The sequence below is a fragment of the Morchella importuna genome (genome assembly GCF_003444635.1).
Source record: "Morchella importuna strain M04M26 chromosome Unknown Morimp01GS015, whole genome shotgun sequence".
Classification (NCBI taxonomy): Eukaryota; Fungi; Ascomycota; class Pezizomycetes; order Pezizales; family Morchellaceae; genus Morchella; species Morchella importuna.
Window position 1 is genome coordinate 770,066 of NW_025763412.1, and position 12,276 is coordinate 782,341.

Sequence of the window (12,276 nt, forward strand, 5' to 3'; positions counted from 1 at the left end):
GCCAACCCACAAACACCGCCCCCCCAGAAACGGTTGATTCATAGAATATCACTCGGCCACCTATAAAGCGGCGCGTAGCGTCTCGGACCCGTTCGCTGGGTGGTGGTGCTGGGGGGGGGGGGGGGGGTTGGCTGCGGAGGGGGGTATTGAGGGCTACTTCCTCAACTTCCCCATTGCTATCTACGTATACTCTGGGTTGTGGCCAGCTAGCTAGGGCCTTTCCTACCATAAGCTAAGCTAGTATACAGCACGCCGACTATATGTATGCCCGCCAATATAGTTAACCCACGTGACCGGCTACACGAAATTCAAAGCCCAAAAGGTGCGTGTGTGTGTGTGTGTTTGGGGGGTGGGGGGGGCGGGGGGGCGGAGGGGATCTGTCTGTAGTTCTTGAGTTGCGTACGGGTGATACAGGCTGGACGGATGGACGGATGGATGGGTAGTTGGTACTTATATACATGACAGATCTATGTGCGGGACTAGGACACCTCCACGGCCGCAAACCGAGCCTGGTGAGAGAGCCTCCAGCCCACAGTCACAGTCACAGTCCACAACAAATCACCACACCTCAAGCCAAGCAAACTATATGTAGTCCCTCTTTCATGCCCCTGGGCTGCCCCATGTGCGGCTCGGCGGGGCACTAAGCAGTCGCCGAGGTTCGAACGTGGAGTTCCTATAACTCCGAGATATATAGGCACAGGTACAAAATCTCTCTGTGCTTAACCACCACCAACCCAGACCAACGATACCTATCTACCTACCCACCTACTACAACAACAACCGACATTCCCTATCCGCCGTTTTCCAAACCCCCTCCATCCACTCTCGTCTCCCCCCGGCCGTATCCCCTCGTGTCCAACCTTTACGCTGAGCCACAGGTTCTCACTTTTTTTTTTTTTTAAAAAAAAAAAAAAGAAATCATGTTCAATTTGATTCTAGGTACAAATGATCGCATACAGTAGAAACTATGGCGCAAAAAACCCCCACGGGCTCTCACTCACTCACTCACTCACACATACATACAGAGCAAAAAAAAAAAAAAAAAGAACAAAAGGTACTGCAACGGCGGCCCGCTACTACCCCCACTCCTTTAAGGTTCGAACCCAGGGCCTCGCGGTCCTGAGCAAACACACAGTGTCTCACCCGACGCCGGGGTCTAAACCGTTAGACCGCTCGCCCTTGCTGGTATTGCGTGGGAAGTTGATACTTAACCCTGGTTGGCACTGTGCGGAAACCCCAGCCCTTGGATTTCAAGACTCTTCGTTCGTGCCCGCGATTCACATACACAGTCAGTCTGGCGGGGTTGTTGCGCAGGGTCGGGACTGCGGTGCGGTCTCCTTATAAGGAAGGGTACGTCGGGACCGGAACTTGGTGCCCCTTATAGAGCGATTACCCTTCGTTATAGGAGGAGTACCTGCGAGGCCCAATGAGGACCACCTAACTAACACCTACTTACCCTTATAAGGCGAATACCCTTTCAACCCGAACCCTTATAAGGAGATTGCACTGCAAAAAGAGTGGGGCTTCTTGCTTTGTCCGTACGTGCTTACTGCAAAAAAAACTCCTTTACATAAGTGCCAACAATAAATTCTACCAGCCATTACTATACTCACTACATGTATTCAATCCGTGCCAGTAAGTAGCTGATTGACTGTATGTAATTCTCCACAATCAACGTCAACAGCATGCACATGCGCAAAGTTTCAAAAAACAGTACTAATAGCAATAGTAACAATAATAATAACAATGATACAATCTCCCACACACCCCCTTCCCCCAATGTACGCAAACAAAAAAAACAGAGTTCCCCACCCGCCAAACAAAACCCAGTCCAACCAAGGTTAAATAAGAACAAGAGAAGAGAAAAGTAGCAGAGTAAAACGTAGAAGAAGAAGAGTAAAGCAGAAGTCGAAAAAAAAAGACGAAAAAGAAGAGAGAGAAAAGGGAGAGAAAAAAAGCTACGGGACTCCATAACCCCTACAAGCAAACAGAAAAAGGACAAAAAACCTCACGACAAAAGACAGAAAAACCCAAGTCCACCACAAAAACCGCAAAAACCAATTACCCCCTACCACCACTATCTCCCCCCCTACTCCCCTCACTCACCTCCAAACTCCCCTGCGACACATCCTCAAACTCCATCTCCCACCTATCCACCTCCCTAAACTTCTCCACCACCTCCCTCATCCTCGCCGCCCTCCCCCTCCTCCCCGCCTCCCCCATCACTACTCCCGGAACAACCGTCTCATCCCCACTACTCTCCGCCGCCGCCATCGCCGCCGCAACCGCAACCGCCGCATTCCTGCTCCTGTTCGGCGAGTCGTTCTCCTTCTCCGACGAGACAGACTTGCGCGCATACGTCTTCGCCACCCTCCCCGACAGCGTCCCCGCCGCCGCCGCCGCCGCGCCCGTCGTCTTCTGCGCCTTCCCCTTGGTCTTCGTCTTCGCATTCCCACCCCCCGCGGCAGCAGCAGCCGCCGCCGCCTTCTTCCCCCCCGCCTTCGGCGCCTTCTTCTTCTTCCCCGCCGCCACAGCCGCCCTCGTCGGCCGCGACAGCTCATCCGTCTCATCATCCTCCTCCTCCCCCACCGCCACATCCTCCTCCGTGCTAACAACATCAAACTCGTCCCTCTCCGCCGCCCTCACCACTTTCTTCCGTCTCGGCAGCAGCCCGCGCAGGTCCGCCGTCGTCATGTTCTTTGCTGCTGCTGCGGCCTTTACCTTCTCAGCCGCCGCCTTCCTCCGCTTCCCCTTCCGGTCTGTTGCAGCCTCCGCATCGTCTTCCGCCTCTGCCTCTGCAGCCGCATCCTCATCACTATCCACCACAGCGCCCGACGAGCGGCGCTTCCGCATCCGCCCCTGCGCCGCCTGCGGCGGCGGGGACGACTCCGGCGGGCGCATGGTGTCGTCGAACACTGCGTTAGCGCTGGTAGTGTTGGCGGGCAGGCGCACGGGTGACTTCGGGTCCGAGTAGATTGTAAACGCCTCCTCGTCGTCCGCGCCGGGGATATAGAATGCCTCTGCTCTCCCACCGCCGCCCTGCTGCTCATCGCCCTCCTCGAGCTCCACGGGTGCAAACCCGCTCTTGCGGCCACGCTTAGGCGTTGGCGAAGCGCGGGGGTCGCGATTCTCGCCCCTCCTGGCCAGAGCGGGCCGATCGGAGCCGAGGAGAGTGGCTGCAGCTCGCGCAGGCGTGGGCGCTGCGCGGACGTGGGGCGCGAGGGGGGCGGCGGGGAGTAGCCGGCGTCGGAGCCGAACTCGAGCACCATTAGGCGCTTTGTTGTGGCAGCGGTGGTGGTGGTGGTGGTGGGCATGGGTGGGGCGAGGAGTGGAAGTGTGTTGGTGTTGCGGTGGGGGTGGGGGTGGAGGGCGTGGGTGTGTGGTTCTCCGCATTGCTGGAGGCAGGGACTTGGATTTCTGCTGATGCTGTGCTGCGCGCGGGTGTGGACTCTCTGGACGGGAGGGAGGGCTCTGGGTCCGCGGTGGTGGTGGTGGGTTTGCGACGCGTGGTGCGGGGTGGTGGGGCGGGGGCAGGGGAGGGGGAGGGCGAGGGCCTGCGACGCGTCGTGCGGGTCTTCTTGACGGGTTCGTCGGAGGTGGGCGTGGGCAGCGTCGAGGGCGAGTCTTTGGTGCCTGAGCGGGTCGTGCGCGATTTCGTGTTTGTAGTAGCAGCTGTGGTTGTGGTTGTTGTAGCCTTTGTGGGCTTCTTTGTGGCTGTGGTTGTGGTCTTCTTGCTGGTCGCGGCTGGTGCGGAGGGGGGCTTGACGGTGCGGATTGGGCGGGGCATTTTTGTTTGCTAAGGCAGCAGTGTGCGTGTATGTGTGAGTAGATGTTTCAATATCACGAGATTGATGATAGCGATGATGATTGTGGTGGTGGTGGTGGTGGTGGTGGTGGTTGGGTGTGGAGGCGTGGAGGTGTGGAGGTGTGAGTGAGAGAGTGATGTGGAGGTGTGTGATGTGTGATGGGATGTGTGGATGGTGAGCGTGAAAGAGAGGACTCGGTCTGTGAGTGTTACAGAAATGGCAATAACCCCCCAATACGGCAATTGTGACGTGACGCGTTGTTGTGGCTTCGAGGGAAGGGAAGGAGGGAAGCTGAGTCAGGATTGTTCGCTTCGCTTAGTTAGTGTCTGCAGCCAGCCGGGGTTGGGATCTGCGGAAGGAAGCGAGCGAGGGAGGGTTTGACAGTTTGATGTGGCGAGATGGGATGGGTGGGTGGGTGTCTGAGGGGGGGGAAATATCAGGAAATGGGGGTGGGGGGGTATAATATCAGAGAAGAGGGGCAAGAGGGAGGGGGGGGGGGGGGTAAAGGTCTCTTTATCACCATCTTCCACGCTTTCAAGATATCACTGTTGCTGTACCTCTCTTCAAGTCACTCCTCTACCACCCTACCTACCACCCCACCACCCTACCACCCTACCATTCTACCACCACCCCTCCCAACAACATATGCACCAGCACCAACCAAGCGTCAAAACGCATGCAAACACAAAAAGCAAAAAAAAAAAAAAAACACAACCCTTGTACCCAACAACCATATGTGGGGGGGGGGGTCAATGATCGATATGCCACTTTTTTTTTTTTTTTCCCCTTCCCGTGTTGGAGGACTTGCGGCCGGTGGGTGCCGTTTGATATTTTATGAGGTGAAGGTGTTTTGCATACCACCCATCCTGGACTGCAAACTCGTCTGTTCGCATGTGGCTTTGATCTCGGGACGGTGCCGCATCCCATCTGTATACCTAAACCTTGCTGACTGGCCTGCGGGCCGTCCGTCACATGTGCCTGTCTGTGGTGGGCATGGGCATGGGCATGGGCATGGGCATGGGAAAGGATCGGCCCGGCCGGCCTTGGAAGGAGAATTACCCCCGCACGTCTCTCCCAACCCGACTCAACCCATCCCAACCCATCCCAACCCCTTACCACCCTGTGCTAGAGGTTTTCAGACTAAAGTCCATTTCTCCAAACAGAGGCAGACGAGATAATGATAATGGTGAATGACGGTTTTCCCAAGTCGATGTCGCAGCTCTCAACTTTATAGGCCACCGAAACGAAAAGAGTAACGCATATCCTTAACCGAGTCCAACTAACCAACCACGTAGCCTCTTGAAACATGCTTTTTCAAACAGCCTTTAGACAACGTCATGGACCACCGCTGATGCCGATGATTACTAACAAAGGCCAGGTTGCGTCATGGCCTATCACTCACCCACCACCCCACCCCGCATCGAATCGCATCGCGGGTGCAGAGCCGCACACGACACGGTGATTGGTGGCTGGCGGAGCCCGGGGGGGCTTCGGTCTGTCCACAGAGAAGAGATCTACTCTAGATGGGCGCGGTTGGTGCTGGTGTTGATGTTGATATATATCTTAATGTACATGTAGCTCTTCCACCTCTCCCTCTCCCTCTCCTTCTCCCTCTCGAGCCCCGTCCTCATCCTCTGTTTACTACGGACGTAACTAACATGTACTTACTCACAGCTCTCCTCGCCTCGCCTCACCCTCTCATGCAGAAAGAACAGAACAGAACTCCACATTCACAAACGAAATACTGAAAGAGAAAAAACAATCAGAAAAGAACAACACAACCATGATCCCCCCGCGACAGAGGGGGGGGGGGGGGACGAAGAAGAGACATGCAAAAAAACCAAAAAAAACCAAACGAGCAACTGGTAACAGGATTGATATAGAAAAGGGGAAAAACAAACATTTTTCATCAAAAACAAAAAAAAGGCAGAAAAGCAGATCTTATCATACCGGCCGTACGTAGACTAAAAGGGGGTGGGGGGAGGTATTCTACACGGATTGATGGGAAGGTAAAGGTAAAGAAGAAGGAAAAGCATCAAAAAAACAAAAACAATGCCACCATGCCATAAATCACCGCCTCTCCCGCTCCCTCCTCCCCTCCCTAATTAAACCCACCCGCCAGCTCACCACTCTACAACCCAACCCCTAACCTGCCCGCCCACCCTCCCCCCCGCCTTCTACCAAATCTTAAAACATGGGCGGAACAAAAAAAAAGGCAATTTCAGTGGTTTCTGAAAATCGATCCCGCATTGTTTCATAACAAGGGGAGGGGGAAAAAAGGATGGAAAGTAAGTAATAATCCCCCTCCCCCCCCCCCCCCCGGGTCCTATCTGATTCTGATGGCTCTTCTTACTATCAATTCCCAACCCGCATGCCCGCCCCACCCGACTCTCCCCATCTAAACCCTTGGAGAAACAGAATGAAAAGAAAAAACGATTTCGAAACACCAAACACATAGCAAAAAAAAACAGAAAGAGAAAAAGAAAAACGATGTCATCTCACTCAAACATGAAAAACAAAGGTAGCAAGCACTATGAAAAGAAAAAAGAAAAAAACGGCAATATCCCTCTCCCTCCCCACCACTACCGCGACCCCTCCCCTTCCCTCCCTTATCATATGAACGAAGAAGGGAAAGGGAAGAGAAAAGGAATAAGAGAATAGAAGACAGGTCAGAGCTGTAGGGTCTTAGTGAAGAGAGAGAGGGAGAGAGAAGAAATTTGGTGGTAACTATAAACTTGTAAATGAGAAAGAAGAACAATAAAGAAAAGAAGAAGAAACCCTTTGAGTTCAGACAAGCTGGAAAATAAAAAAAACACCCAATCAAATTCTCTTACACCATTATTTTTTTTTTGCTTGGCTGGTACGAAAAAAGAAAAGAAAAAAGGAAATCCCGAGACTATCACACCACGTGACTATGCTGACAATTGCCCCACTCCGTTTCGCCCGATTCCAGCCTTAGGCCTTCCGTTCCGCTCGCACCCCCTCTTGGGGTTCTAGCCGATTGTACTATGCAGAAAATGGTTTCCACCAGCCCATACTCTGCACCCGAGAGATAAATAGCGAAAGACCAAAAGGAACAACGCGATGTTGATACAGTAGCTAAGATCCTTATCTGGACTTCGGAGGGGGTGGTAAAGGAAGCAGTGAAGAGGCCTGTAACGCTTGTAACCGCTTTGTGATTATCTCCTGCAGCGCTAAAAGTTGCGATCTCTCCCTCTCTGGGGAGAGCGTGGTGTTGCTATTGGCATTTGTGTCAAGTGACGCGGTGGCTGGCGACAGTGTATGGTTTTTCAAGGGATGAGGCTCGCCAAAAAGAGCCTTGACAGATGGAGTGGCCTCGCTCTGTGTATGAAGAAAAGCATGTCAACGTGGAACAACTAAAACAACCAACTATCCATTGTACTTACGATTAAAGCTTCTATTAAGGTGTTAATACCTCCCCCATTAAAGGTGGATAAGACAGCGGAATTCCCCGAAAACTCTAACAAATGCTGGACAAGCTGTTGGTCGATAAGTGGGCGGTCCTCAAGAGGCAGTAGAGGCGAAGTAGATAGATGGGTGGCGTTTGTTGCTTTACTCTTCTTGAGCTTGCGCGTTTCCTTGATAGGCGGTCTTCTTTGGAGGGGGGGAGGGGGGTCAGTCCAAAAGTACCATAAGTCTACCTGTAGAGATGAGACACTTACTCTGTCTTGACTTTTTCGATAAAGTCCAGCTTAATACCTCTTTCCGGCAACCTGTAGACAATTCCGCTGACCATGACATCCTCAAACATCACCTCTTCCTCGTTTTCAATCTCAATAACCCCGTTGTTCTTAAATCCTCGCCTAAGGGAGGTATCGACGATAGGCGCCTTTTTCGGCCGGCGAGGTTGTAGCTACGAGTAATAAACGGTTAGGAGATCGAATAAAACGTTAAAGAGCAGGTTTGTCTAAAGATTTTCAACTTACTCCGTCTGCGTGCGCTGGGCACATCCACTTCTTTTGGGTTGGGGGAGGATTGGGCATTGGCATTGGTCCGATACAATCCAGATGCCAGCTAAGTGGACAAAAATCGCAAGAAATGATCCGCTGCCCATTAACAGCAGACTTCCCACAATGGTGACAAAGGATGGCATTTCCAGCCTTATCCTTAAGTTTCAGAGTATCGTATTCTTCTACAAAGCCACTCTTACTACATATGCCATATCGGCATTGTATCAGCATATAATCACTGAAGCTCGTTTGATAAGAATTCAATACATACCTAAACTTCTGCGTTTTATTATCCCGGACATCAACGTATTCACCCAAGGCTCCTGTCTCTACCCCAACAAAATAGCCACGGATATCCGGTGGCAATCTAAAAGAGGTCGGATTTCTTCGATTGATACCGTCGATCAGTTCGGAAAAAAGGCCCCTGGGTGGCTTTACTGGAGGATTGTGTTGAGATGTGCATTTGTTGCAAAACCACATTCCTTCCGGGATCTCTTCTAGAGGAGGATTCAAGCACGTGAAATGGAAAGAGCGGGGGCAGCGTTCGCAGCAAAGAAATCGGCCAGGTCCGTTACATACAGCGCACACATCTTCGTTCTCCTGATGGGGTGTTAGCATTGGGAAATTTCATGCCCATCTCAGAAGTGATGTTTTTCGCTAAAGAAAGCGGGGGAAACGCACGGAAACCTCCTCTGACCCGTACCGAACACGTCTGTGATCACTCAAATCACCAATCCCAGCGGTCACCACAAACGGTTCCGTAACAGTTTTCTTGACCGGACTAATTTGCAATATTCTCACACTGGTCAGCTGTTATATCCTCGAAAAAAATTTCACGTTGTAGAACTCTAATTTGACAAAGTCAAATTTTAAATGAACACTCACGAAATTTTAATTTTATTTGTCTTGTTTTTTTTCTTTGGAGGTTGGGTTGGAAGGGGGGCTGGAGCTGGGATTGGCGCTGAAGTAGGAGCCGCAACTGAAGATGATGGGGTGACAGAAGAAGAGGCATACGTCTGTGGTGGTGGTGTCGAGATACTAGGGCTTCGATTCCTTTTCCTTGGGTTCCCGTTCCCCTTTGCTGGACGGCAAGCAATCCCAGCGGGCGGAGGATCACGAATGCTGCTGTCTTGTTTGATTTGGTCGAAAGTTGGAAGCTTTATTCTTTTTGCCTGATGCTCCGAGTCATTGCCTTGAATTGGTGTAAAATTATTGACTGGAGAAGGAACTCGACTACGATGGTGAGGTGTCGAATCAACAGCAACAGCAACTTTGCCGCCCTTTTGTTGATCTTCGTCAGTTTCTGAGCAAATTGAACTTAAATCTGAATCCGTGTCCTCATCAGGTTGCTCCCCGTGTTGGTGCTTCTTGATCCCATTCTTCTTCCGCTCCTTCCTGCTCATCTTCTCCTTCTTCACAATACTGTTGCCACCCGTAGAAACGATGCCGTTTGTCGCTGCAGTATTCTGGGCCTGAGTCTGCTCCTGTTGCGGCTGCAGTTGTTGTTGTTGTTGCAGCTGCGGTTGCGGTTGCGGTTGCTGTTGCTGTTGCTGTTGCTGTTGCGGTTGCGATTCTGGTTGTGACTGCGATATATCCATGGGGGTTGGAGGGGGGGCTCCGTCTGGAGGCTGTGTACCATTTGCTGCGGATGTAGGCTCTGCGGACGTTGCGTTAGGATCCCGAGCATTCCGTACGTATGTCTGAAACTGATGAATCTGTTCCGATGTAGCCTTCTGGGCAAGCACCGCGTCCAATAGATCTGCGAGTAGGGAGTTGGATAGTGATTCATCGTAGAGCTTTTTAATAGCGCGTCCTAGATCAACATTCCCAACCTGAGCACTGCGCTCGATCGCAGCATCAACTACCATAGACAGCCGCTGTCGGCCTTGTGGTGTTTTGCTGTTTGGGGCATTTCCATTCAGCCAGGCTCCGTTGACAGCACCCGGTCGGGAACCATTTGAGCCCGAGGGAGTTGAGGGATTAGCCGGCGGCGAACCGGAAGAGCCTATCGTCATTCCTCCAGGTGATGGTGCCGATACGGGCGCCGGTGTCGTTATCACAGGAGGCTTCACTTTAACAGTTTGTGTAGAAACTGTCTGCGTCTGCGCAGAACGTGAGGATCCAGCCATGGGTGTGACTGGTAGTGGTGGTGGTACGCCGCCGCCACCATGTCCTCCAGCAGCAACAACCGTCCCAGAAGCAGCTCCTCCGGCAGCCCCTCCCCCGATAGAAACCCCTCCAGCGGGAACTCCCCCAGCAATGTTTCCCCCATGAATAGCGCCCACAGTGGCAGCGCCGACAGGAACAGCGCCTCCAAGAGCGGCGCCTCCGGGAGCAGCGCCTCCAGGAGAAAAACTAGAAGTAACACCAAGAGAGGCGCCAGGAGCAACTATAGGAGCAACGCCAGGAATCATTCCTCCAGGAACTGATTCGGGGACTCCTCCAGGGACTCCATGAACAACCCCATGAACAACTCCTCCAGGAACTCCCACAGGAACTCCTCCTCCAGGAATTCCCGTAGGAACTACTCCACCAGGAACTCCCGCAGGAACCCCCGCAGGAACTCCCGTAGGAACTCCCGCAGGGGCTACTCCCACAGGAACTACTCCTCCAGGAATCACTCCTCCTTGGGCAACTCCAGCTGGAGCACCTCCTCCTCCTCCCCCTCCTCCTCCACCTGCTTGAGCAACTCCTCCGGGGGGCACACCTGTAGTAATAATTCCTCCTCCTCCTACCCCGGAAACTCCAGCTCTAATCCCACTCGAGATTATTGGGCCGCCATTTGCTATTTTGCTTACAGGCGCCCCATTTCCTCCAGTTCCTCCCTGTGTCCAACCTGATGCCCCATTTCCCTGTGGTGGCTGCTTCCCCTTCTTCTTTCCCCCGCCAGGATAAGGACGTTTTGTTGCCTCGAGCATTTTCGGTGTAGGTAGCTCCCCAAGCGGGAGCATGTGTGTTGTAGAAGTGTTCATCAAAGCCTTATCGTCGTACTCCTTATAAGATGCCTTAGGAGTGGCCAACGGGGGCTCTGACCAATCTGACTCGGAGCCGTGTTTTACGCTGCCCGAAGCCGAAGCCGAAGCGGATGTCGCTTTGTGTGGAGCCGAGGCGGGTTGTGTATGTGGAGCGGAGGGTTTGGAGGATGATGGTGTGTTGACAGGAGTCGAGCGACGGGTCGATGGTCGCGACGAACGTGATGGTCGCCCATCCTTGGACTCTTTTGGAGGCATGGCGTAATAAGCCCGGAAATTTGGGTTAACTTTCAAGCGGCAACGGATACGGGAAACCCAAAATGAAAAAAATGAAACAGCAAAACGATGATTGCTACTTCACGCGAAAGAGTAAGAGTTGCTAATGCGAGCGAACTCAAGAAAGTAAAACCGTGTGCAATCTAAAGGAAGTTCAAAAAAATGTGAACAAAGTAGAAAGATGACGATTGAAATGAATATAAAAAAATAACCCAATTAAAAAGGGGAAGCCAGGTTTCTAATAGGTAGTGATAGATATGTGGGTGTGGGTTGAGGGTTGGGGGTGGTAACGGGGGATGTGGGTGGTGGGGGGAGTTGGGGAGTGGGGGGATTGAAAAAGGATGACGGTGGCGGGAGAGGATAGGGCAGAAGTGATCGCGTCGTGAATTTTTAAGTGTTGTGGTGGTTGAGGCGTGTGCCGGTAAGGAAAGAGATGATCGAGTGAGCAGGTTGAAGAAGTGTGGTGTCCAGGTAGAGGGGGTTAGGTTTGGCGCGGAGACACAGGGCTGGGTGACAGGCAGTGTACGGTCTATGTGTAAAGAAGAAGGCCGGGGGGAATAGACTGAGAAAAAAGAGAAAGAGAGAAAGAGAGAAAGAGAGAAGAGGGCTGGGCCAAGCACAGTCTCTCGCTCGTTCGTTGGTTTTTTCCTTCTCTTTCCTATGTAGTATTCTTCTACCAACTCTCTGCAGTAAGCACAGGGAAGGAGAGGAAGGAAGGAGAGTGGAAAGGGAAAAGGGAAAAGGGAAAGGGAAAGGCAAAAAAGGTGCGGGTGAGCTGTCAACGACTCGAGCCACTGCCTAGCAAATTCGCTAGACAACCGCTGCTACTCCTCTTGCGATGACGGTCTACACAAAGACTCGGTGGACCAAGATGAATCTATGTGGGTGGACGGTGGTGGTTGTGGATGATGATGATGCGTGTGTGTAGAAGTGTATGTAGGGCACAGATCCGAGGAGGGATCGCTGGTTGTCTCTGGGTAGATGTGAGAGGGTAGAAAGAGGAAGGGGAGGAAGGGGAGGGGAGGAGGAAGGGAGCCGGAAGGGAAGTCCACGGTGAGAAACAACTATCCTCACTCGCTCGCAATACAACCCATGGGCTCATTGGGAATGACGATGGAAAAAACATTGGGCAGCTTGCTACATACAAACATCTTCATCATCAAGGACATGTTTGTTTCCAAGTTGGCAAGGTGTGCCAGCAACACTTTGCCCCCTACATATACCTTTCCAGGCAAATACATTTCATTCCCT

The 12,276-nt window shown here is 52.3% G+C and overlaps 3 protein-coding genes across 3 annotated transcripts; 1 reads left to right on the forward strand and 2 right to left on the reverse strand.

Annotated features, from left to right (window-relative positions):
- Nucleotides 1-2,061: 2,061 nt before the first annotated feature.
- On the reverse strand, nucleotides 2,062-3,787 carry LAJ45_05642 (uncharacterized protein; the record flags this gene model as incomplete). The annotated part of the gene is made up of 2 exons (XM_046115212.1): nucleotides 2,062-3,452; nucleotides 3,505-3,787. 2 exons carry the CDS (start codon nucleotides 3,785-3,787, stop codon nucleotides 2,062-2,064), a joined length of 1,674 nt encoding a protein of 557 aa, XP_045971734.1.
- LAJ45_05643 (uncharacterized protein) lies at nucleotides 2,693-3,240 on the forward strand (the record flags this gene model as incomplete). Its single annotated transcript, XM_046115213.1, has 2 exons — nucleotides 2,693-2,954; nucleotides 3,014-3,240. 2 exons carry the CDS (start codon nucleotides 2,693-2,695, stop codon nucleotides 3,238-3,240), a joined length of 489 nt encoding a protein of 162 aa, XP_045971735.1.
- A 3,127-nt stretch (nucleotides 3,788-6,914) lies between the features above and the next one.
- On the reverse strand, nucleotides 6,915-11,007 carry LAJ45_05644 (uncharacterized protein; the record flags this gene model as incomplete). Its single annotated transcript, XM_046115214.1, has 7 exons — nucleotides 6,915-7,148; nucleotides 7,214-7,421; nucleotides 7,490-7,680; nucleotides 7,754-7,976; nucleotides 8,049-8,377; nucleotides 8,459-8,558; nucleotides 8,663-11,007. 7 exons carry the CDS (start codon nucleotides 11,005-11,007, stop codon nucleotides 6,915-6,917), a joined length of 3,630 nt encoding a protein of 1,209 aa, XP_045971736.1.
- Nucleotides 11,008-12,276: the final 1,269 nt, after the last annotated feature.